Here is a 27708-nt window from a genome sequence, read left to right as displayed (position 1 = left end):
GATAACGATCTTAGTTTAGGATTTCTTTGATAGAGATTTTTATGAGAGATCTCCTAGTATCTTAAATGTCCAGTTTTGACTATTATTTGATGAAGTTTGCCTTTAGGTCGCATGTTGAATTCTTTGAACTTTTGCTTTCTATTTGCAAATCTCCTCCTTTTCCCTTCCTCTGAGACTGTTATGCAGTGCTTATGATTATAAGTGTGTAAGCTTCGTCTGAGCACCACATACGTTGTATATTTTGTCCTCTTGTCACATAGAATTGTGTGCAGGGAATAGTATTTCCTTCCACACCTTTCCATGGCTTGTATCTAGTGCTAAGAAACCAGTGTGAGTGGTTCTTCTCCTATAAAATTCAGTGCCCTGCCTTAGACAACATACAGTAAAGCACATTTCTAAATCAGTAAATAATTCCATGCTTATGATAAGTACCCTCTACAGTTTGAAGAACTATCACCATGCAATAGTATGTTGTTTGCACTCATAACCCTCACAAATGGATATTTCAAAATAGTTAGGAATATAAAGAGAAGTACAAGACAATAATTGTGATAGAGTGGGAATGAGTGTTCTGATCACTAAACAAGCAAAACTGCATCATACTGCAAGTTATACACAGTTAGCAGTCATACCATCACATAAAATCATGAATCTTTATAAATATTACTTCAATAAGCATTTCCTTTCCCTCCATCAAAGTATGGGTTGCTTGCTGACAGCAAATAAGTATTATTAAATATTTCCTAATATAGTTCTTTTAACGTCACTGTCTAGACTTTAACTGGTTTTACAATTTTTCATTTTCCTTCTCTCTTTCATAACCTAGCTGAAATTAAAGTGAAAATAATTATGGGAAATAGATCACTTTTTGAAATGAAAAAGACTTTTTCAAGGTCGGAATTATTTTTATCGCGTAGCAAATTCTACTTTGACAGTTGGAGAAAAAATAAATTAAACTGTGAATATTTAGTAATTTTAAGGTTTTGTTAAGTAATAAAGTAGCAATAATTACAATTTGAGAGGAAAGCCAAGTACACACATTACAAATATTGTATAATAATTGCTAACTCATGTCAAATACTTACTCAGAGCATAAAAGAAAGCATTAGAATGATTTAAGGAGAAGATGGTAAAAGATGTAAGTTCTGTTGCTGATCAGGGCCATTGGTAAAATATATGATCACAATATAAGGTGTGGCTTTGTTTGCTCAATTCTTTACTTGTCAGAAAGAAAATAAAAGTATTTTCTTAAATGATGGATATAATTCATTAAAGCAAATAGCTTTTGCTCTGACTCATGTCCTTAAATTGAAGCTAATATATTTAGAAAGAGTAATATTTTCAAAATCCTTGAGTGATGTAGGAGCCTATGTCTGATTTCCAAAATACCTTTCTTTCCAAAACCAAGAAAAGCTTTCTTATGAATCAGTAAGGTTTGGCACTTAAATCTTACTTAATAGCTTGGACAAGAGAAAGTAAGCTTTTAAGTGACCTAGCAAAAATCTTTTTGTCCTCTCGTGGACTGAAGTACAGCAATACAGAGGAATACAATAAAATGTTAAATAGGAATGTAAACAAAAATAAGTATAATGCATGATCTACTACAACACCTTCATTTCTACTCATCAAATATCCTGACTGCAATCTTTTATAGTATTTCTGAAGTAATTATAGGAATTTACTTTCAGCATAGGAGAAAAACTGCATTAAGATTGTTTTTTCCTCGTACAAATGCTTGTATGAGATTTTCAAGGAATATGTATTAAACATTTCAAGTAATGCATATTTAGTTACACAGACCGGCATTATCTGTAACAACACCCAGTCAGCTCCAGACATTTAAAACAAAAAACAGAAACTTTTGTATGTGTGGTGTCCATTATGTCTTCCATAAGAGAAAATATTCACATTCCTGCTTTGTGCATATTTCTTCATTTTCTTTAAATGACGGTTGTCCACAGCAGCCTAAAGCTAACTGGAGTTCATATGCAGTAATATGCTTTTGGTGGGTTTTTCCTTTTTCTTCTTTTTTCATAATATACTTGGAACTCAGATGAGATTCACAATGTTTAAACTGCTTTCCTTCTTTTAGGGACACTCTCATTTTCCTGTTGGTACAGAAACCCACAATCAGACGGACAGTGGGTTTCTGCAACCCATTTCAGTATCACTGGCTTTTAAATTCCTGTTGGGGATCTGAACTTCTGGTTTCATGGCCTAAAACTAGATGATGTAAGGCAGACCCTACTTTGCTGTGATGGTATAATGGCTGCTTTTAAAATCACAAGCCATTGAGTGTCCTTTGCCTTCAATAGTGGCACATATATATATATCTTCAGAAAAGCAAATAAAATTTTCCTCCTCTTTGAAACTCATTTCATGCACTCTGCCTAATAAAGCTTTTTTGATAGTTTTTCATTGTCATAATATTTTATAAAAGCTTTATTAAACTAAGAGGATTAAAATAGATATCTCAAAGAAATGTAGAGTACTGCAAGTTTTCAGCACAGGTTTATTGTGATAATAATGCAAAGAAGCTAGCATAGCAGGGTTGCAGTTACTTGAAAATCTTCTCTGTTTTCCTCTTTCCACCAAAAATCCTTCAAATCCTTGTGGTTTTTCCTTTCCTGGATCTATACATTCTTCTCTCTGTCCTTGCACAGTCATCACTTGAAACAAGAGGACAGTAGGTCCTCCCAAAACAGCAACAATTGATACAATACATTTCTGAAAAGTGTTTATCCTATTCCTCTTTTTTAAAGGGTAAAAATATATATGCTTACATATAATCTAGCAGGAAATTATATCATCCAGGAAGCTAAAAGTAGCATGGACTGGTGGTCGCTCAACTAATTTTTTCAGGTTATATTTCACATTGCAGTTTTGATACTGTCTTGGAGCAGGAAAGAAACAGAATTTTATTTGGAAGGAAATCAGCTTTACAAATATTCTGTAAAGAATGCTCAAAAGGCAACTTTTTCCTCAATTTTTGCAGGATATTTTTTAAAAGAACATTTAAGAAGAATGATGCTAATTATGTAGGAATAAAACAGAGAAAGATTAAAGAATTGCTGTCAAATATTATTTTTGTTTTAATCTTAGCTTTCAAGTCATGGTGTTGCCTGATTAAAGAGTACATTGTTGATGCTAAAAATAGTAAAATTCCCTTTTGTTTTGGTTTTTCAGGATATGCTGATTTAAACTTGATTTTCAAAGACACTGACTTTGCATAGTTGCTCATGAGCTGGGAGCAGAAGATATTTCAAATGCATAATAATGAGATTAAATTATCATTTAAAGGCAATTTAAAGTTATTAAGAACTGTCTGAATCTGTGTTGCATTAAACTGAGGGGCAATGGAGGTAAATAGCAAACAGTGCTTTTCTTGAAAGTATATATATTATGTACAGCAAAGCTTATGATTTTGAATAATTACTTGATCCTTTGTTGTCTCTTTGTCTCAAGCAGACAGTTAATAGTCAGAGCAGTGAGTGGCACGTTGCTTCTGATAGGATGACCTCAATTATCATATAAGATTTCTGGCTCTGACCCCTTTTATTCAAGTATGTGAACGGAGTCCTTTTATCTTCATTAACACCTGGAAGCGTCCAACAAATTTTTCACTTGCAAGTTCTCAGCTTGACTTTGTAGACATCCCATAGCCCCAGGATTTTGTCCTTCCCTCTTTCAAGCCACGAGAATTTACTGCTGTCTCTCCAGCCTTTTGCCCCATCATATAACACTGGTAATCAATCCTCTCCCCAGTTGTCCCCACAGGCCCCTGGAATGACACCCAGGTCAATCTTTCCAATAAGGTCAACCACTTTGGTCAAAAGCTTCTTTGTCTTGCACTATCTTGTCATATAAAAAGCCTTCCTTGATTTTTACTGTAGCCTGTAAGAAGAGTGCTTGACACAGCTATCATCTTTAACAAGGTCTGCCGATAATGGGTTTTGATGCCTGTCATTAATACCTAACAGTACAACTTGTCCTGCATGTCTGAATTGCTTGCAGAGTCCTACTGACTACACTGAATTGCAGCAGCATTCAAGCCTGGTATTCACAGATGAGATTGCGTAAAGAGAGTGTTTTAATTAGTACATATGAAGTTCACACTCAAATGCACTTTAGAGAAATGAGACAACTCAGATAACTCAGATCTGATCATTAGAAAAGCTGCAGAAATACAAAAATAGGGCTTTAAAAAATCAGTTTGGCTCTGGTAGTGGACACATGTTCTGTCATAAACAACTGAAAAATTCCTAAAATAGGACCATGCACAAGCCCATTTGTCTTGATAACAAATAATAGCCCCAAATTATTTTTCTGAGATCCAGGTTGATGGGAGGACAAAAGCTATGTAGCTGTCACTGTGAAAAAGGGTACAAGGAGGAGATAATGAATAGAAGCCACCATAAAGACTTGATCTGAAGTTTATGATGGCAATGAGGTTAATTATCCTTTGACTTAAATTGCAGCTGAAAAAGAAAACGCTGGAAGTGACTGTCTGGGATTATGATAGATTCTCCTCGAATGACTTCCTTGGTGAAGTGAGTATCTTATTTTCTGATCTCTAACCTTTACTAGTTAGAAAGCTGTTTAACCACATGCTGGTATTTGGACAATATTTGCTTCCAAGGTATGGTATGTGTCCTAAGTAAAACTTTTGTTACGTCACAGTTTCACCGTTGACTTCATAACAAATGGTCATGATTTGTTTTGTTCACACATGGAAGATGCCTTTCCTTTGTCTCAATAAACTGTGAGCAAATTCATATAGGATTCAACACAATGTTACTTCATGGAAAATTAAGATCTTTTTTGAGTCTGAGAGAGTAACAGCCTTCACAGTGACTGAATGGGGGATTCTTGTTATGACTGATAAGCTATCTCCCTTGGTTTTAACATGACATGGGAAGACTGAGGAGGTATCAGTCTTTGTAAGTGATTAAAGGATTAAATTCTGCCATCAAGCCACAATTTAGCACATCAACAAGTATCTGCAAGTGTGAGTAATTTAGTCTTGCTGATCAAGGTCTTATTTTTAACACTACAGAACAGTAATATCATTACCAAAGTATGACTGAAGGCAAAATCTTGTAATTAATAATAAATGAGATGAGTAATCACAGGAAGAAGTATGCTCTCTCTTTTTAAAGCAAATAAACAAATGTATGCACATATAATACAGAATTACCAGCAATAATTATGGTATAAAAAAAGTAATTAAAAATGTTATTACAGAAGAGTATCATAATTAGAAACAGAAGCCCAGGAAAATCGATGGCTCATATATAGAGTAACTTAGAGTATCTCTGTTCATTCTGCATTTGAATTTTGCAAAAAGGGACTCGGTTCAGCTCCAGTTCCCCTTTGTGTAACTACTTAACTGAACAATCAATGTCATTATTTAAACAATTGCTAAAGAAAAATATATAGGAAGCAACTACTTGATTACTTATTTCCTGCATACGGCATCAGTATTCTTGTTGCGTTCATCATGTTTGTCCAACTGCAAGGCTTTACTGAATATTTACATCATCGTTATTTATGACATGTAGAAAATGGATGCTCCAGCAGCTGCTTCTCCTGGAAGATTTAAAATTTTGCCTTCAAATATTTTCAATCTCTGGAACTATATTATTTATTAAAGAATTCAGATTTTAATATGAAAAAAGATCTTCATAGAAAAAAGGAATGGAAAAGATAACTAATGTATTTCGGGACCAGGATGTCCAGAGGAACCCTGCACCATATCACCAAATATGGGATATCCAAATTTTGCCCTAAGGTCTTGCTTGAATAAGGCCAGCACCACTGGTCCAGATGACAGGTGGCATATTGTGGTTCACATCTATGGAATATGAACCCTCTTCTCCTACAAAGCAGAGCCCCTAGCCTATACTACGTACTGGGAACAATGCTCAACCATAGAATCATAGGATAGAACCATAGAATCATTCAGGTTGGAAAGGGCCTAACACTGCCAAGTCCACCACTAAACGATGTCCCTAAGCATGACATCTACACATCTTTTAAATATCCCCAGGGGTGGTAACTGAACCACTTCTCTGGACAGCCTGTTCCAGTGTTTGATAACCCTTTTCCTAATATCCAATCTAAACCTCCCCTGGTTTGGGGAGGACATTTCCTCTCATCCTATCACTTGCTACTCAGGAAAAGAGACCAACCCCCACCTCTCTACAACCTCCTTTCAGGTAATTGTAGAGAGCAATAAGGTCTCCCCTCAGCCTTATTTTCTGCAGGCTGAACAACCCCAATTCCCCCAGCTGCTCCTCATAAGACTTGTGCTCTATACCCTTCACCAGCTTCATTGCTCTTCTTTGGACACACACCATGCTGTCTTCCCAAAGCTATGATCAAAACCCACACCAGGGAGCATGCTAAATAGTTCAGATTAAGTATAAATCTAACCAGACAGACCAAGCCAGGTCAAATACAACCTATGAAGCAGAAAGAAAAAAAAAGAAAGAAAAAAGACTTTTAACCTTCTAGGAAAAAAATCAGTTGTGAAGAGACTTCCCCATTCCTAAAATTGAAGAGGCTTTCTTTTATTCAGGGCCTTGTAATAATCTGACAAAGACATTGTTCACTGAGGTGATTGCACACTTTATTTGTTTAGCATTTCTAAAACTTTTCCTACCTGACATTAGTTCAAACCCTCCCACCTTAGAGCCAAATGCAAGACTATTTTCTCCTTTTCTTCATTCAAGACTGTGATGACTCTGTAGTACTTTACATCCCGTGGCCCTCTCAGCTGCAATACTATCAAGGGAGGAACAGTCTTTATTGGCCCCACTGCTCATTTTTTCCCTTCTGTTTTTTAAAAAGAAATTTTGCAATTTAATTTCTGTATTGCCATTGCATCTCTTTTTTTTTTTTTTTTTTCCCAGTGAAGTCTTGAGGCCTAAATGGCCTATTGAATTCTGCTATTTTAGTGAAGGGCAAAGGTATCTGTAGTCTTTTCTTTTTGTTCTGCTTATGTGGATTTTTGAAAAGAATCATCAATCAACAGTCTCATATTACTGAAGACCTTATTAAAGAAAACTGTTAAATTGTTTGTCCATTTACTAACACTGAAAAAAAGGAGAAAATAGCACTGCCAAATTTTTCTGTTAGGATATGTCTATACAAAGGCAGAATGACTAGATGTCTTTTTAGTCTTGCTTTCAGGCTAGTGCTCATAAGCTACCCTTTAAATTATCTAGCCATCTTGATATGGAGGTATGTCTAAGCTCATAGCCCTTACTGAGGTCCTGTTGAGAAGACATGTTAGTTCAGACACTTCAATATGCTAACAAACATGGGTTTGGGATCACAGCTGGATTATATCAGTGGAGGTCAGAGCATGGGCAGAGAGTCTTGAATCTCTCAGTTCACAACCTTACACCCTTAACTTCTTACATTTGATTGCAACTTCTGGTAACACAACTATAGACTCTTCTGCCATACACAATCACTAATAGATCGGATACAGAGCATGTATTACACTTTGATTTATTTATAGGTATTGATCGAGTTATCCAGCATCTCTCAGCTTGACAACACTCCTCGGTGGTACCCTCTGAAAGAACAGAGTGAAAACATTGATCATGGGAAATCTCATTCTGGACAGAGTAGCCAGCAATCTCCAAAACCATCTGTCATCAAGAGCAGAAGTCATGGAATTTTCCCAGACCCCTCCAAGGGTAGGAATGACTTGATGTACCTGATATGAAACATTTGCCCAGGTGCTATGTGGAAGTTCTAATAGAAAAATAAAGTTACTGCTATGAAGTTTGCATGCACTGCTCTTTAAAATATATTTGTCTCTGTGATTCATTCACTGGAGCCAAGGCTTAATTTGGCTCGATTGGTGCCGACCAGTTTACTGAGTAATTGTGTCCTTAAAACAGCAGCTTACAAGTTCTGTGTGCTTTGCACATCTACTATGGGTTCTGTGCCCTTTTCATTTTTCTAGTAGCTTTGGCCAAATTCAATACATATTTAGCTTCCTATTTTTCATGCTCCTTAAGTATTATATGGCTTTTTATCTCCTGGAAATGTCACATTAATATTTTATAGAATAGCAATTATGCTATAATAATGCATATGCATTTCCAGTCAATGATAATTGACAATAATAGCATATCTCAGTTGTATTGGAAATCGGTGGAGCTGATATAGTTGAATTATAGTAATGTTTACAAAAGCAGAATTGATCTCAGTGTCTCCTGCTCCAAGAAATTTCTATCTGTTCTTTTTTTTTTCAATAGTAAGTAGTCAGTGGCCAGTTGCTTGCTTAAAGCAGAGTAACAAAGCAAAAGCCATCCTAAATAGCCTCCAAATAAGACCCTCAGAGTGATAAGACTCTGCTCCATCTCCTCTCTGTTTCTCTGTGTAATGTTTTGCTAGGGATCCATGTCTATATAAGATCTCTATGTAAATTAGAGGTTAGTATAGAAGCTATTGCAAGTTAGGCTATGGCTTTGGCCAGGGCATTCATCAAATAAAACTGCTTGCACTAGCTAAGTATTTGGTACCAGTGTAAGTGATGCAAATTAGTCATTACATACTACAGAAGTAGAAGGTGGAAAACCAATTTGTCTTTAGGTTACCCTGTGATTCCAGCAGAATGAATCAGCACAGGAGGCATAATTCACAAGTGATAGAAACCCAATAGTAAATTAATTATTCTTTGGGCCAGGGAGCAGTGGGGAAGTAGAAAATGGTTCTTCATAAGGTTTTCCAAATCACCATATATCCTGAGACTTTGAATGGCATTGCACAGCTTAATCTTTATTCCTTGTTCTGGAATGCAGCTAGAAAGGCCAGTTAAGAGAAAGAAAATGAAATTGTTTGTTTGCTTGTAATAAATGCAACAGTTGTGCTTCTTCATTTTCTTGGTAGACATGCAGGTGCCCACCATTGAGAAATCCCACAGCAGTCCAGGAAGCTCCAAATCTTCCTCTGAAGGACACCTACGCTCTCATGGTCCATCCCGCAGCCAAAGCAAAACCAGCGTCACTCAAACTCACCTTGAAGACGCTGGGGCAGCTATCGCCGCTGCTGAAGCAGCTGTCCAACAACTTCGCCTTCAACCAAGTAAAAGACGCAAATAAATTCCTCAGCATGGCAGCTTAATGTTCATCTGTTGCCTTTTTCCCTGCTGTCTTTCCCTTTTTGGCTATTTTTTTTCTGTTATTGGCACACTGTGCTCACTCTGTTCAATGTCTTTGTGTGCCTGTGTGTGAATACGTATAATTACAATATACTCTTGTACTTAGAAGTCTTTTATTTATTTATTTATTTTAATTTATATAGACTGCAGTGAAACTGGCTGTTTCTCCATCAGTCCCTTCACTCATGGTCCATGATGTTCCATGGCTGTGCATGACTCACAGAGAATTCCATTGTGTGGTGATGTTTTGATGTCACTAATTAATTACCAATGAAATTACCAAAACCTGTAAAGATGCGGCTGCCAGCTCTTCAAGTTGCACATGAGTGCTGAGAGCCCATTAACGACAAGATATACCTATAAGTAGTAATCAGGAAGGACAGTACTATATACACAAAAGAATATTGAAAGTTAAAGAATTTTTTTTTTTAACTACATGACTGAGATTTCTATTTTTGAAATATGACTGTAAATATCTAATTTTTTTGGAAAGGAAATGTAAGGCAACCTTCTTAATATCTCAGATAAAATCATGTTAGTGATGATCAGAATAGCAATAGATGAAAACATTAAACACATTAAATTCAAAATCATTAAACACAAAGCCATTAACAACATCGGATTTCAACAGTGTCAGGTGTCACAGTTCAATTTTTCTTGTAATTTTTGTGCCATGGATTTAGGGTCAAGATAATTTTCAACTGTCATCTTTAAATAGATCAATAAATTAAAACTTTTCCATTCAAAAGGATTGCTCTCCAGAATATGCTTCAAACCAGTATTTGATTGCTAGTTGAGAGTTTAGTTGATGGCAAATTAAAACTCTCTGACTGTGGAATCATTGTGTTTGTCTTCAGGATTTGTTGATATGCCATAAACTTACCATGGTATAATGAAAAAACTGGGGGAAAATTATTTCCCTTGTCTTCACCATCATTAATAAAGAAACAGCCAGTTTTAATACTCTTTAATGCTGTGCATGTGGTGTCTCTTTGGTGTTTGAAAACACTACTTACTTAAATACAGAAAAAAAACACTTCTGTTTGCATGAATAACATTTAAGCTGGTTCCATCTGAGGATACATACTCTGGGTTTCCATTTCACCCACACTGCCACAGCAGCACATAAAAGCGGTCAGTCTAATCATGCCAGGAAGCAGCACAGACACAGCATAGCAGGAGTCCTCCCTATTCAAAGAACTCAGTCTGACAATCTGCCTCCACCAGCCAATGACAACAAAGACCAAAGCCAACTAGCCCTCAGGAAAGTGATGTCTGATGGACCAGTCAAGCCTGAAGGAGGTGAGCAGAAAGACATGGTTAAGAAACCAACCACATCCCAAATCCTTCTTGCCATGTCTACTAATTCATTATGATATTTATTTATTTTACCCCTCCATTAAGTGCTGTAAATGTTAACATGAAACAAGAAATCTGCTTGATTTTTCCACATCAGCGCATAAATCCATAAGGAAGAACTCTGCTAAGAAACATTATAAAATGGCAAATGCGTGCACTTCCATTCCACTGGAGGACTCTGTTGAAAAATGGTATAGCTTTGCTCATGTTGCTTAATAAAAAGCATGCATCCAAGCTGGTCTGCTTCAGCATGACTGAATATTTCTTGTACTGTGACAAAAAGTAATGGGACATTTTTGTTTCTGGAATTCTAATTGGGACATTAACAATTTGTTTTTCCTCTCCCGACATAGTTGTCAGAAGTGATTAGCATATATACTTTTTCAAACCGCAGTGGAAAGGAAAGGAGTTTTGAACCATGTATACTTCAATCTCTTGGTAACTTTCCTATCGGCCTACCTGTAGGCACCTGTACCACAAACCTAAATACCATATATCATTAATTTCTCCCTTCATCACAAATAAAGAGCCAGAATCTCAGTTGGTTCAAATTGGCACTCTTCTTTTGACTTCTGGAGCATTTTGCTTATTTCCATGGAATCTGAGGAAATATCCCAATACACTTAGAGACTGGACTCCGAGATCTTCTGTGCTATAAGCTCTTCTCACACTCTCATGACTCATTGAAGGTTTTTCTATCAACACCATTGCACACTGTGAGCAGTACAGTCTGGCTGAGAAGGTTGTAGGAGAGAAAGAGGGAATAATTCACAGAATATACCCTAAAGACAACAAGTCATTAATAGAACTAGTGTGATGTTAAAACAGTTAATTAACAAGGAAAAATTTAACAAATAATTTGAAACATTGTATTTAGAAATAAGAAGCTGTTTCTTATGAGAGTCTTAAGAACACTTCCATAAATACATTTATTTACCCACATGTAAATAGATATCTACCCACAAGTATGTTTTACTCTACAGCTCAACTCCAGGCACTCAGTTCAGGCAGAGGCCAGAGGATATCATGGTACTAGTTCAGGCACGATGACTGAAAGGCCCATCTGGTTCCTATGTTGTATGCCGTAGAACTCTAATTATGAAAGGAATGTCCTATGGCTAAGGGCTTTGGGCTTGTCTACTTTGGAGAAAAGGAGGCTGAGGGGCAATCCAGAGCTCTCTACAGCTTCCTGAGGAGGGAAAGTGGAGAGAGAGGTGCCAATATGTTCTCCCTGGTGATAGGATGTGTGGGAATGGTTCAAATCTGCGTCAGGGGAGGTTTAGAACTGGACAATACAAAGCATTTCTTTACCAAGAGGGAATTGGTCAGACAGTTGGACTAAATGATTGTTGTAGGTCCCTTCAAACTGAAATTCTATTCTATTTTATTCTATTCTATTCTATTCTATTCTATTCTATTCTATTCTATTCTATTCTATTCTATTCTATTCTATTCTATTCTATTCTAATGATTCCTATGATCTTTTGAGATGTCATGTCTGTAGGGATCTATCATAAATACTCATAGTCCTGTGATGCCTTTTGGCTTAGACAAGCAATGCTAAAACCTTTTTCTTGTGATATGAGGTTGAATCAGGGCTCACATACAGTTTTATGATAAGGAAATAGCTATGCTGTTGGCTTCAAGTATCTTCCCACTGAACTATTATACTAGTTTATTTTTAAAATTGCAAAAAGGGTATGTATCAATATGCATTTGGCTCAGCAATATTAGAAGCATCATAGAGAGTTATGGGAATAAGAGCCCACATTAATATAATTAATATATAAGTGAGGTTAGAGTTACTATGAAGAGACATGGTACTTTTGTCTTTTTACTTCTGAGAAATATACACAATGCTTGGCTAGCTACACAAAGTTTAGAAGTCTGGTTTCAGATCAGTGAGAAGTTTTGGCTTCTTATTGTAAAAAAACTAGTTTGTCCTAATTTATTCCTATGAGGTGGGCCAATAATTACCATTTTGAGGTTAATGGATCTCATGCATTTCAGCAGGAACAAAAATCAAGATCAGTTAATTGCAGTCTTGTGGAGTATGTAAGTAAAACAGGAAGAGGCTGTGTCCTGGAATAGAAAAGCACCAAAGATACTCAAAACAGCTTTCAATGTAGGGAGTTCTTTGCAGGAGGAAGAGGAGAAGAAGGAAGCCAAGTTTTCTCCTTTAGTTCAAAAGTTCTAGAAATTATGACTATTGTGAACTATGAATATTAGGACATCATCAGTTTGCAAGTCTGTTCCTACAGGGATGCTGCAAGGTTGTGGTAACCACTCTCATTACAGCCTACTTTACTGGTACCAGGAAAACAACCGATTATGAACTGGCTTTATGGACTAGAACAGCCATCTTGGCACGTTAGTAATTTTTTTGTCACTAAATCTCAAATCCCTTTATTAAGGAAGCCATTACAGATAATCTACAGAATTATTATCATTTTTTAGCATGGTTATTTCTCTGTGAATTTATCAGAGAACAGCACCTTTTAGAATAACTGGGTTTTTTCAGCCCAAGCACACAAGGTGGTAGTAATATAGCAATATTTCACCAAGGATGATGGGAAAAGTTCTATTCTATGAGTGATCATAAATTCTTCTCTTCTGAAGAGAACCCGCAGGAAGTTTCTTCCTTTAACCTAGTACCTTGATAGCTTCTTTTTTTTTTTTTTCTTGATTTGGCACTTGAAAAAAAAACAAAACAAAACAAAACAAGAACCCATAGTCATTCTTGGAATGCCCCAGAGAACTTTTTCTCTACTTCTGGAGATCTTTTCTATTGTTTGTAACTTCTCAGTTATTAATTGTATGTCTGATGAGAAGTAAAAAGGAAATAAAAAAAACCCCAACACCTGTGGTATAATTATACTTTGTGAATGCAAATGACTTGCATCAGTTTAAGTTTATTGGACTAAATTATATATGCATTCATTTTAAACAGTAAAAAATGTATTTTAATCAATCTGTTTTAAAATTAAGGTGAAGCTACAACAAAATATCAGTCTTTGTTCAGCACCTTTTTAAAATCCAATATTCAACTACAGCATTTACTTAAAAATAAACCCTGAAGTATAATTTCCTCGTTGCCTGTGAGAGATAAAACTGTGAGCTGCAAAGAAACTGATTGCAAAATACACATTCCCATCACATCCCTCAAAGAGGAAAAATAAAATTTCAGAGCCAACCCTTTGAAGGCAGAAGTTGCAAGGGATCCAAGCCAGAGGGAGAGAGCAGTGCATAGGTTTGCGTTAATTTGATTTCATTTGTGTGAAAAATCTGCATCTTTACCAATTACACATTCACATAAAACCAAGCACATTCCTTTCAATATAAATATGTCTATTAGGGTTTATCCACCAGATAAGTCAAGTCTTAGAGACAGTGTAAATCAGTCCACCTCCTTTTAAGTCAGTAATTTATCCCACAGAAGGATCTTTCCATTATATGGAATTTACTTGTAGGTCACTTATTTTTTAAATAGAATACATTATTTTAAAGTTATTCAGATATTTGAACACTTAGTGATACTCTGATGGTAACTACTGGTTCTCTGGATGTATGCATATAAAACAGTAGGTGTATCTGCAATATAGTTATTTGTTGGTTTTGGCCTTTTCAAAGCCAGCTTATAGTTTTAAAAGAATAAGCAACATGTGTTAGTTTTAATAACTTCCAGTTCAGTGAATAAGAAAGACAAGGAACAGCAAAATCTCCCTTCAGCATCCATATGAAGTAGAAAGATTCACCAGATCTGCCTTAGAATAGAAAGTGAGAATAGAAAGCGTAGTTTCCGATTAAATAAAAGTACAGAGCACAAAAATTAAAACATAGTGTTATAGTTAGCATTTATCTACATAACTGGTCAGTTTTTAAAGTACACAGTTTTATAGGTAGCTGTGGTTTCTACAGGGGTGCCTAACATACCTGCTTAATGGGTAAAATTCAATGGTCTTGTCCTTATTTGCTGAGGAAGAAATAACAGTTTTGCCCCCAAAAGGTACAAAGATTGTACAATGAAAAAACCAATTCCTTTATTACATCAGAATATTGAATGGTCAAAATAAAGATTATAAAATTTTATGACCAAAGAAGAGAATTTCTAGACAATTATTTTTATTCTTTCTAGGATGTCTGGAGAACAGTAAACTAATATTTAAATAGATAAGCAGGTGATTTTAAGCCTGAACATCATTGCAGTTTTATGCATTTTTCTGAGAGGCACTCATGAGAGAGAAGCTACAACAGCCTGTTGTTGAACGTCATATGATGATGGATGTCATATGCATCTCCTCTTTTATTTGTCACACATTAAAAAATCCACCAAACAAGAAACCAACCTGCCAGGAGAAAAACACTGCTATACTCTTGACCTGAATTAGTTAGCAAATGTTAAAGATCTAGAGAAAATACCAGGCATTTCAGTTAAAGGTCCAAACTTACCTGTTAAATTGCCATTTCAGAGAATACAAACACTATATTTCTACATAAATTTCTGTATATTTTTCCTATTTTCTTTTTTTACTCAGAAAGGTTTTTTCCAACCCTAAACCTCTGGGAATTTAAAATAACGTATTCTGAAACCCTCCAAATTAAATGCATGTACCCAGAACCTATTTATTTCTCCCATCTCATAGAGGACATTTTATCTTTTAGAATAGAATGGTTTCCATCATGAAAAAAAAAAAGCTTTTCTGTGATATCCTAAGAGGAAATGACTTTCCAAATAGTTGTGACTCAAGTGGTTTTACTGATCAGAGGGTGTCTACTATCAGAGCTAATAGTGTTAGAATATATAGAGCAGAGAGACTGTGCATCAGCTTATTCACAATTGTACCCAAATGAGCCTCTCAATTTACTCTTCTCAAAAACTTCCATTTTAAACACTTTAGTTCAAAAGGCAGCATACCTGCCTTTAACTCACTTGGTCCAAAAACTTTCAAAAGAGTTCACTTAACTGTCAGCATAACAGGTTAAAGCTACACAGAAATATAGCTAGTCTGAGCCAGCACTGCCTGATTTCTAGCCATTTCACTTTAAGAAATTAAAATTGACAGGAATTTCCCTTATCGCTAAGTTCAATTTACTGGTGTTAGCAGCAATGTGGAGTGGAAGGAAATTGAGTCCTAGCTTCTATAAATCTTTGAATTGGATATGATAGTCGATTTAAATACCTGCTTATTTGGGGTCCCTTTAGGTCTATATACATTTTCACAGATTTAATAGTCTATGTCATGTTTTAATTTCCTACAATAATTTAGGATATTTCCTTCACACTTTAAATAATTTACTGTCCAGAGCTGTTTTATGCCTAGCTTCACTAGTCTCTTAGTGTCTTAATTTCCAAGTTAAATGGGCCTTCATATTGCTACAAATAACCCATTTTCAAGAATCATTATCAAAACAAGAACAGTTTGTCCCCACTCTTTGCAGATAGCAATAATCTAAGGCTGTCTTTTGAGTCTTGTTTCAGTCTTGTTTCAGCTGGCACATTTTGCTTTGGCTATTCCTGCTATTTACTCTCCCACCATTTTAAGCTGACATGTAATTTCAGGAAATTGCTCCGATTCTTCATTTGATAACTCTTATTTCAAAAGTCTATTAGATGGTAGCCTAACCCTACAGAGTACACGGAGGAAAATTACGTTGGGTACAGAAATGCCATCACCACAGTCTAAAATAAGGCTGTTCTGCCATTACTCACTTCAAATGGTAAATTACTCTGTAAAGAGTTGTGTTGAAATTTCACAAAATACCACTGTTCAGTGTGTGGTCAGAGCTGTGTCTAATATACAAATGTGACTGAAATGAGTGAGACCACGGTCTAAAGTACTGTTCAATACGAGGAAGAGTGAGGAAAAGAAACTATCAGAACTGACCTGAGGTATATGCATTTGATCATTTGTTATTTACGTATTCACATACTTTTGCTAGTTCACAAAAGATGCAACTAGCAGTCCCACCACCAGGGTCTTCCATCACAGAGGCTTACGGAGCAAGCCTGGGCAGCACTGGCTTTAGTGCTAGCAAACCCTTTATAAAAACAGGTAAACTGGCATTTGGGGGCAGTTCAAGGTTGGAGCACTTAAAGAACAAGGTGGTTGAGTAGACAAGCTTGTTGGAGCACTTAAAGAACAAGGTGAAGAGTAGACAAGCTTCTGCCAGAGACATTGTGTGCGACATGCCCCATCTGTTGGTCAGCAGATAACTATGCCAAGCAGATCACCTGCTCCCATGCATTTGCATCTCTCTCAGAAGGCTCAGCAGGATGCTATCTGTCCTTTTTGTCACCCAGGGTTTCTCACAAGACTGCCAGTTATAAAGAACAATTATTTTTCAAGCAATTAGAGACAGAGTCTCAAAACTTAATCCTGAATACATACTCAAAAGCATTTTTCCCTCCTCCTGTTTGGTTTAAAAACAAAACTGTCTTGCCCAATGTGTTTTGACAGTTGTATTTCTGCTTCTGGACACATACCTGAAAAGGGGAACACCTATAACTGAACCCCAGGAGTAAGTTTTGCTTTAGTCTGTTCTTCTTTTAGCCACAGGAACCACAAGACAGCATAGTCCCATTTTTCAAATTTAAGTATTTTTTTAAAAACACCAAACGAAAGTCCATTCACTGTAGAAGAATGGCTGGAGTGGCTGACAGTGCTGGATTGTTTCCAGTTTGCTGACTGATTTGATAGTTCATGGCTATAGGTCTTGTGTGAATTATCTATCTCCCTTATGTTAAGTTTTTAAAAAGCATCTTCTCTGTGGTAAAAGAAGACTTTTCTGAAAGATTAAGTGAAATCATAGGGCTTCTTTCCTTTCTTGTGGATTTTTAATACAATATTTTCTTTATACTATGGTATAAATTACATGTTTTGCTTTATAATAAAAGTTGATTTTCTAACTGGGTCCCATAAGCCAAAGCGTAAGAAAAAGCATTATTTTTCCCATAGATGCATTCAATTAATATTGTCCTAATAATAATTTCAAAAAATAAAAGTAAAAAAATGGAACTGAAAGGTGAGGTCAGTGCTAGCGTCAATTTTCTTGAATCAGCAATTTTTTCCCAAGAAGGCATAGGGGAATATGTGGTCAAATATCACTCTGTAAAAGGAAAAATATTTTTTCTTTTTTTTTCTTTCTCCTGTAAACAATATAGAGTGCAAAAGGTATCTGATTTACCATTAATAATTTTTTTCCTTGGGAAACCCTGATTCTGCACCAGGGATAATATTATGATACACTTTCTTAGAATCTGAAAGAATTCCTGTAAGCAATCAAGACCTCTTCCAACTCATTTATGTATTATTCACTAGAATGGTTGAACTGAAACCTTTGCTTATGCCAGACTGTATAACAGACAGTAAAACAGTGTCACTCAGAGGCAGCATTAACACCACATTGCTAGCTACTAAATAAGACATATCTACCCATCAACACATCTTCCAAGTAGAGAACGTTTAATCTCATTGGGAACTACCAGCTAAAATAGGATTAGCAGAGGAAAAGGAAATCAAGCTACAATAATAGGTTTGTGTAATAGAAAATTCTGTGCACTTTTTCAGAGGAAGCATCTCAGTTTTAAACTTTAATTTCCTATTTCTATTCTTCATAGCCCAATGGCTGGGCAGTGCAGGCATCGTTGAAGTTACAATCCTTAAAAAGTACCAAGCAATTGAGAAACTGCACAAAACGTTAATGGAGAAGGAGCTGGAGGGGGAAGGGATATCTCCTCTCTGCCAGAAAGAGGCCAAGTGATGATGTTGGCTAATGATCTTCAGATAAGCTTAGTCTCCTCCATCTGCTGAGGTCTGGAGAGTCTTTTCATTCTTGAAAAGAAACTTGAAAGATTTCAGCATCATGTGTAACTGACAGCAAGATCTAACATATGAGAAGTATTTAAAAGTGTTTATTTTTCTAAGAACCAGGAAATAATTTGAAGAGCCAAAGGGCAAGGAAGCAATGGAACAGCTCTTCCATACTCTGGATGCTTAGTATTCAAATGATGGCAATTGCCTTTGCCCAAGTTTCTCTTCAGATAAATGTTGTAAATTTAAGTAAATCAAGACTATACCTTGTAGTAGCTGGCACCTCTGTGATACCAGAAAAGAATATCTAATCTTTGGAGCAGAGCGAATCCATACAAAAGTATTCAACTCTCTACATGCCAAGGCACTGCCTCCAGAACTTCAGTGTCAAAACGTGAGAACTTAGGCATTTTTTAGTGTATGCAACTGTAAGCAGAAGCTCTGTAACTTAGAATTGAACCTGCCCTAATCTCACTTTAGTTCTTTGTCCATTATGTGGATAGGAACCCAATTAACCAAGCTAGTAAGACTAAAGGAGTACCACAATGAATTCAGCCTTTCTTATTAAAGTTCTTAAGACAATGGTTGGATTTGTACAAAGAGAAAAGACAAGACTGCAATTGAATATAAAAACTAGTCCTTTGTACATGAGAGCTGGGAACAAGTTCTAGCTCTCAATTTAGGGTACAGATCTAACCATAGTTATTCTAATTCTCATACAAAATATTGCCTGGCAGCAGCCATCCTCTCATCTTCAGAACTTGGAAGTTTCCTATATAAGCAGCAGCTTAGAGGCCTAGATTTATCTGTCACAATATAGGTATATAGAATATGTGGGTGTCTTATGAGTTATGGAGGAGTTCTCTATTTCTGGACTCTTATCACAAGACCAGCTGTAAATCTATTCATGGATTTCATCCCTTCTTGCAAACTGATGCTGTATTTCATTACTTTTATAGAGCAGACAGGAAAAAAAAAAAGCAACATTGAACTTCAGCATTTTCAAAATCCAGTCATGAATCTAAAATTGGACCCATTATAACCATTCAAAAAGAATGGTTATGAGAAAAAAATCAGTATAGACAAAGATGTAAATTAGTGAAAACAGTAGAGAAACTAAAAATACAGCATACTGAATGTATCATCAGGATACAGCTGTTTAAAAGAAACAACTATGTTTTGATTAAAAATAGATGTAGCTAAACTTCTAAGCCATTTATGAAGGCTTAATTCAAGCTTTTCTGGCTTGAACTATATTCTAGGTTCTTACTGGTTTTAGAAATCCACCAGTAAAGATATAAGAAATTACTTCAGGCACCAGCTTTTACAGCAAAGTCAATAAAAATAAGGGCTCAGCAATGAACCGCCCATTCAGCCACGTATGTTACAGTAGAGATGTATGCTACACTAAGCAAATTCATGCCTAAGGACTAAAGACACTCTTTTGTGCTGGTGCAATACTGTCTCAGCATCCATGGGTCTCGTAGATGTGTGGCTTTCCTGAATGTCCTCACCTGTAAGGCATTTGTCATGCCATGGCAAAAAAAAAAAAAAAGAAAACCAACCCAAAGAAACCCTCAAAATCCCAAACAATAAACATCAGAAACCATACAGGTCACACAAACACTATGAGAACTGAGGTTACGGATTAGTTGGGAATGTCATGAGATAGCCCCAGTACAGGCTGCTGAACACAGGGCAGCTAGCAATAATGTGCTATAAAGGAGAGCTTGACCTCCCTTCTCTGAAGACTCTCACCCGACATTATGCAAGAGGAGTTTCCTGATGTGTCACCATAGTCATAGGAATTCCTTCATGGTACCACAGACTGAAAGTGATAAAACAACCACAGTTGCCCAAGCAGGTCACACTGCCGTACTCTGGCTCTGCGCACTGGCAAAAAAAAGGGTGACTATCTCACCAGGTGAAATACTGAGGGCATCTGTTAATAACACTATGATTTATGGTTTATTAGTTTGTATTAATATCCAAGAGGATAGCCTATGATCAATGTATAAAATCATGAAATAGAGCTAAAGAATACTTTTTCCTGAAAATAATTTAGACTGACAGGTTCCTTCTGTGGCTGTAGGCAATAGTGAAAGAGAGGAGAATTTTGTGACAGCTTGGTTTAGCGGTGAAGAATCACTTTGCAGAGTAAGAGTTCTGTCTTAACTAACAGTTTGGCCCAAGGATTGATGATATGTGAATTGCTTCATTCCCCTCTTCTAGTTTCAGTTGTTAATCTGTTTTTGCATTATGATTAAGGAGTCGCACTCAGCTTCTCGGTGCCACATCAGGCAGCAAGCAGAACTCTTCACCAAAAATATTATTCATTCAGTCAAACATAAATAATATTGGTTACCAGTTTAAGGCAAGCACCACTGGGGATCTGGCTCTTATTTGAAGTAATTTCCATTTATATATTTAACTAATTTCTTGTTTAAAGAAGAATCTTTTTTAACTGCTTGCATTAGAGTTTCACAGCTCACCAAAATAACATAAAAATTAATTGTCTTCAAAGAAAAATAATGATACTAAAAAAAGTGTTTTTTATCTTCAGCATATATGCTCACTCAGCTGGAATAGATGAAATATGACAATATCTACAATAGTAGATGTAGTAAAGGACATTTAACCAAAAAAATAAAGGAACTCTGTATTAATATTCCCAGACAATCGTGTTATTCAATATGAGAATAGCTATTCTATTGTTCTTGTATTAATTATTATATGTAACGTCACTGTGTCCTTTTTTTGTTTATATTTCTCAACTTGCTAAGGGCTGAATACTGAAAGATTTGATCATGTAGTACAATATCCAATACACAAAGTAAAGCATCTGAAGTAAAAATAACATATACTGGTGTACATTTTCTACACCAAATGGTCTTAAACAAAATTTGGGCAGCTTCCATCAAAATATGTGCATTAAAATTCTAGGCATGTAGTAAGAAGGATCCAGATGGGTAGAAGCAGTTGAGAAATATAATGCAGTAATTGTGTTACGTCTGACGGGGCTGGATGTCTTCATACGGTCTCTGTGACTGTAGACAGTGCACCTTTATTTCCTTTCAGCTTCCTCTCCTTCTCAAAATCACCAAGTGCAAAGAATGTTTCATGAGGAATATGAGGAAGCCCACTGGGACTTTCATTTTTACAAGATTACCATATGAAATGTTTCAGATGAATAACTGGTTTTCTGTAGCTTTAATCAGAAAAGCAGTGTTAATCAATCTAACTCATTCTTTTTTTCCTTCAGGCTGTTCATTTGAACTATTAACATGACTGGAGAAAAAAATATGGTGGTATACTATTTGGTTTAGAACACCTTATTCTATGTGGAAAGAAACATCAACTGCAAAAGATAATAATGCAATATTGGACTGCAAAGTAAAAAAACAGCATTTGCAGCATGTGATTTTGATAAATGAAACTTTTTCTTAATGTGGATGGTACTGATGTCTTACAAGTTTTTTAGTAACCCACTGTTCCCACCCTGTACAGCAAGGTCTACTAATCACCGACCTGCAGAAAGTTCTGTCTCCACTGGCTCATCAGCCAGTAGTTTTGGCAGTGGATACAGCATGGATAGCGAAGGCAGCAGCAGTGCCACAGGAGAGAATAATCTATTTCCCATCCCAAGAATGTAAGGTTTTTCCTTTAATATACTGTATCCCCCGTGCACTGACTATATATAGCCCTTTCACTTGTCAGTCGTCATCTTATGTAGTTTCCTCATACTTTTATTCTGCTTTGTTGAGCATTGAATTGTTAATAAAAAGCAAACCTCTGCCTCCACCTCATTAACTTAGTGCTATCACACAGGAGAGGTGCTAGTCTAAGCCTTTCATGAAAATGTGTAGCGGTGGGTTTGGATTATGTTTTGAAATGCAACTTTAGTAGACCTGAGACTGCTTAGTTTAAATTTTCAGATTGACCTTCTAGAAAAAAGTGTTACTAGTGCAACTGAAATTCTGATTCTGGATGTAACCCAACTTTTTCCAGGTTTTTATGATTTTGAATAGAATTTCTCATTTCTTGGTTGGAAAAAGGTTTTTAGGATGGAGTCCCTGTAGGAATTATCAAGCTACTATCAGTGTAATGAACCTATATAACGATTTAATTTTCAAACATTTTACCCAGTTAACTACTCCACAGAGAAAAGTTTTGCCAGGATTATTTTCCCCTCAACTTTGGCAGCATGCACCTTCATTTAGCAATTTCATTTATACAGTTTTATAGGGAAAAGTAATTGCTCCTGATCAGCTTAATGTTTCTGGCCTGAAAATTGTGTAGATTGACTGTTCTCAAAATATTGATAGTCATGGCTCATTCAATCTCTGCAATAGTTTTTCTCTGCGACACAAGTTTTCGCTTTTCCCTTGAAATCCTGAATTATTAGTCACAAGAGCTTGATAGAATCTTCCTAAAAAAGCTTGAATGAATAAAAAATTTATTCCCTAGAACTGTGACATTTCTAAGTATTCTAAGTAAAGCCTTATAGTATTTGTCTACAGTTTATTAGGATCTAAAAGGAAAATAGGCACAAATCTAATATTTTAATCTCATCTTTAGAATGTAGGAGGACAATGTGAGCTCAGGTTATGGGGTGCCAATTGTTTAATACTCACTGAACTTTTCACTTGTGTTGTTCTAGGTTAAAATGTGCTGTACTTTCCAGTGACAAAAAGGTGTTCTGTAATTGGGTATGACAATCTCAAAATTATTTTGCTGTCATTCCTAGTGAGAAAAGCAAAGATGCATAAAATCTTTGTGCACAGAAACACAAGATGGAGCTCTCAGAAGTTTTTAGTTCACATATGCTAAATTTGAGTACAACTAGTATCACTTTCTGTGTATTGTCTAGCAATGTCACAGTATCTACAGTTACTTGGTGTTTAGCTGACAGATTCACCAGTCTACTAAGCGAGAAATCAGCCCTACTTATACTGAAAAGTGGGAACAAGTCTACACAGCTTCAGCTTTTCTATTATAGTAATTTGTTCTGTGAATTTTACTAAATTTAATTAGACATATCCATCCCTGTTATTTTCTGTTAAGAGCTACACTATTTATTTTTTTTTTTATAATGACATTTTAAAATTAAATTGTTTTTATGATGGTATTACACAGAGACTTTAGAAGTTACACAGGATGTTTATACAGACAAGAAATGCTCTTTTTCATGTTAGTCTCAAGGGCCTTACATAGCAATGTAATGGAAATAAATGGCAAAATTACTGTTTACCATCAAAGACCTTTGGGATCATTCCTGGGGAGAATGTTTTAAAATAGATAACTGTTTCCACTTTGAATTCTGGATATAAATCCTTATATAAATGAATATATGGATGATTGAAATTCTAGTCAACATTTTCATTCACAGTGGCTTGATAATGAGTTCGGGGACTCTGACCTTGTACACTAATTCAGCATATCCACAAGACCACAGCTCACAATTTAGATGTGAAGCATTACACAGGCTAAATAATTTTAATTTTCTTGGCATATGAAAAGATTTTTGGTTACAAGCTCCCTGTTTAGATTAAGTTTCTGATCTCTCAATAGAAAAAATTTGGATAGGGTGAGTTTTAAACTCTTTACTCTGTTCCAAATGCTTTTAACCATAGGAACATTTAATCATGAAGAAAAATAAAAGAATTAAATAGTGACACCATGTGAATTGTATGGTGAGGTAACTAATTAGAATACTTACCAATATTAAATATGCTTATAATTATCAAGAGAGATTGATCATTATATACAGTTATAAACAGCTGAATAAATCTTGTACAGTCTTTCTGTTTGGGAGATATTTTTTAAAAGACTTTTTTATTATCCATTTTTTGTAATACCCCTCAAAGCTACACATTATTATCTCTGATAAAGACTGGATTCTCTGTGCCTTTGTATTATGTAACCATCTATACGAGTACAATATCTGTAAATTATATTAAGGTGCAAAGGTGAAAAGCAAGTGAACAATGTATAAGGAATCTAACCCTAAGGACAAATAATTCTTGTATCATATTTGTAATATATTTAATGAAGCATTACCTTACAGAAGAAGAAAATAACAACTTTCAGTTAAAATTGAATTTAAAATAACTTTAAAATCTGAATTTTTATATTAATTTTTTAGTTCATTGTGAACTTGGACAGCTGTTGCTGCTGTGAAACATGAAGCTGGTTCATTGATAGCAGGGTAGCACTAACCCTTTAACCCCAGAGCAATCACATGTATCTGAAGATAATGCCTTATATTCTCTATCACAATATTTCAGAGTCTTAAGGGAGAAAGGAAAATAGAAGCACAAACATCTCATAGTAGCAGACATGTTTTTGAGAGTGACTGTCACCATGCCTTAGAGCTTGCAACAAGTATGTTTAAAGACTTAGCTTATATTTTACCTAACATTCATTGCCTAAAAGTAGACTTTTAGATTGCAATCCAGGTTTTCTTTCTACATCCACTGGATAAAGATAGGGATCTCCAGAGTATGGTTTATTCCATTCACCTTACATTAAGTTTAATGTCAGTCTCAGAACCGAATTGTCTTTTACGCTAAACTTAAACCGTAATTTAAAAGCAGTTATTAAAAGAAGACAGTGACTACAAACATTTCTTACCTTTGAAGCAGCGGTATTGTAGACCAAATATCAATTTTGTGATTCTGTATTATATATTTCACTGTTCACCATACCAGGATAAAGTGAGAAGAGGAGCTATGCAGGCTGATTGCAGGACACCAGGCTGATGGGGGCAGGTAGCAGACAGCACCCAATGGCCTCATTCTATGAGAATGTACAGGCTTAGCAAGATGCAGTTGCAGTTGGCTCCAAAACAGAGAAAAAAAATAATTCTTAAGCAACCTGTCCAAATAGCAATAGAAAAAACCTGTCGTACACTTTATTTTCTTGTACACATACACACATTTTTTGTTTTTCAGAAATACCTGTCATGTTTGCCTTTTTGTACAGAACCAAGCCTAATGGGCTTGGATCTATCATTTTCTTAGATCTCATCTCCTCATGATCTTATTGACAACTGCCACCATATCTTTTAACAGAGGGAAGATGAGCCAGAATGGACAAGAACCGGTAAAGCAGTCGGGAGTAGGATTAACCGATGCAGAAGGTAAAAAGAAATACAAACAACACTACAGTGGTATCCCATATTTGTAGAACCAATATGTTTATTTCTTTTACTTCTTATGCTGTGGAAGATTACCCTATGCTGTCTTCGTATTATATATTAAGATCCTCACTTTCATTTACCCTAAAGGCCCTTTCACACAGCATCAGTGTGATGAGTCTTCAGTTTAAATGAGAACAGTGTCTTACCTGTTTACTAAAAGTAATTAAACACTTAGATCGCAATGAATAATATCTGTCCTGATGTTCATTGCTTTTCATGGTGTTGGAATAAAAAATATGAAGTGTAGAGCTGCCTCAATACCCATTATATCAGAAGAAAATATCCAATGGCTGTAAAAGTCTATTTTTATAACATTTCAGAATATTTACTTTATAAAATAATTATTAATTTTGCTGTCTACATAAAACATTAAGTTTAACTGAAAATTTTAGCTGACGATCAAACTTGACTATGGCACTTAGACTATAGTGAAACTCTTGTCTGATTGGGAAATCCTGAGTGATTTTTTTTGTGTGAATGTGGTGCTGCCAAAGACGGAGACATTGTAATATTGGATCTGGAAAGAGCCCGACAGAATGGCTGTCAAAGTTTCATGAGCAATGTGATTACCTCTTTCATGTGCAATAATGGACAACTGCATGAAAATTAAGAGTGTTTTGTATTGAAGGATATGTTAGGAAAATTCCATTTCCCTTTACACGTAAGATATTTTATTTCAAGTGTATGTTTCTGTTGACCTCAAATATAAAACTTAATTATCATGACCTTCATTTTATTATTAAACTACTACTTTTATCATTTTAATGCATTACAATGCAGCTTTGGGGGTTTAATTAATTCATAAATTGAAATTCATATATACAATTGAAGTTAATGTCATGTTAAGTTCAGCAGTAAAAAAAAAGAGGTTTCTGCAATCTGTATACATGGTGAAATAATTGCTGTTGATATATTTGAGGTAAAAGTGGTCCAATATTCCACAGATTTGAAGAAATCAAATTAGAATTTGAAGGTAGAACTGTAAAACTGTCTTTTCCAACGCAAGAATTCATAACTGTGTATATGCATTCTACTAAATCTTTCAGTACATAGTACTCATTATACAAAAATCCAAATTCAGCTGCTTGTCAAACTTCAAATTGCTCAAAGGTATTCTTAAGTATTTGAACAAACTCTTTTCTAAAAGAGAAATGGTGGGATGAAAATGGGAAATCAGGAATTTTCCATTTTTACTTTGTTATGATGTGTTTTATACAGAATACTAATTGTAAACAAACAGCTTTTCATCATTTTGTTCATCATAAATTCCCACTTAGGTAAGGTTTTGGGTCAGAGTATTTTAATTTAATGTTTGCATCTTTCAAAAAACATCCCAAACATACAGATCCAAACAAAAAGAACACCTTTTGAAACATTCCAAAAGATGCGTATATAGCATTTCATCACTAAAACTAGTTTTCCAGCCAAAGGCATGTTTCTCCTCATCTTAAAAATCTGCAAATAAGTCAAGAGCTGCAATTCCTTAATTTTCACTTATGATACAATTCACTTCTCCTAACTCAACAACTGTAAGAATTACAACTCCAAATCTGATAGTGAGTGGTTCTTACTAAACATTGGATCTCCCCGGTGGGAGAAGGTGGGGCAACCAGCCTAGTTTTTAGTGTCTGATTTCTGGCTGACTAAGATGGGACAGATCAATCTCAAATGATAAATTAAACCAAAAGTTGGAAAACGACTCAAGAGCATTTCAGTTTCAGCATGTAAATATAATTATCTTGCAGGGAAGTAATTCATAATTCATAACTCAACATTAACTGATAATAACTTCAGTATTATTGAATTATTGTGGTATTCTTTTCATAGATGAACAAAATTGAATGAAAATCTTAAAGATCAAATGGTAACATTTCTGTAGTGCACTTACCTGTGTTGTGGACCAGATGTGCTCTCCAATTAACTGGAAGTGAATACTCATTCCCATTTTTCATTAATCTGTAGAGAGCTCCCATAGTTGACATTTGTATTCTCATTTGCAAATAAGGATTTAGTGTTATACTTAAAAACTTTTAATACTAGTACTATTTTTACATTTTCAAATCTTCTTGATGGATAACTTCTGTGAATAATAGCCTGTGGATTACTCTCTTTAAAACCATGCAGAATAAATTCAATTGCTTAAACATGTGGATCTA

At 35.4% G+C, this 27708-nt stretch overlaps 1 protein-coding gene across 1 annotated transcript in view; it reads left to right on the top strand.

Moving 5' to 3' along the window:
• Positions 1-27708, top strand: part of PCLO (piccolo presynaptic cytomatrix protein) — a 385413-nt gene that overhangs the window by 308796 nt on the left and 48909 nt on the right. The window contains exons 18-23 of the mRNA XM_014963376.1: positions 4479-4550; positions 7529-7709; positions 8911-9105; positions 10301-10483; positions 21859-22000; positions 25425-25492. Of these exons, the coding sequence (XP_014818862.1) occupies positions 4479-4550; positions 7529-7709; positions 8911-9105; positions 10301-10483; positions 21859-22000; positions 25425-25492 (841 nt within the window). The remainder of the gene's footprint in view (positions 1-4478; positions 4551-7528; positions 7710-8910; positions 9106-10300; positions 10484-21858; positions 22001-25424; positions 25493-27708) is intronic.

Source organism: Calidris pugnax, unplaced genomic scaffold, assembly GCF_001431845.1.
Source record: "Calidris pugnax isolate Ruff unplaced genomic scaffold, ASM143184v1 scaffold44, whole genome shotgun sequence".
Taxonomy (NCBI): domain Eukaryota; kingdom Metazoa; phylum Chordata; class Aves; order Charadriiformes; family Scolopacidae; genus Calidris; species Calidris pugnax.
The sequence above is the reverse complement of the archived record's forward strand: the minus strand, read 5'-3'. Positions and strand labels throughout refer to the sequence as shown.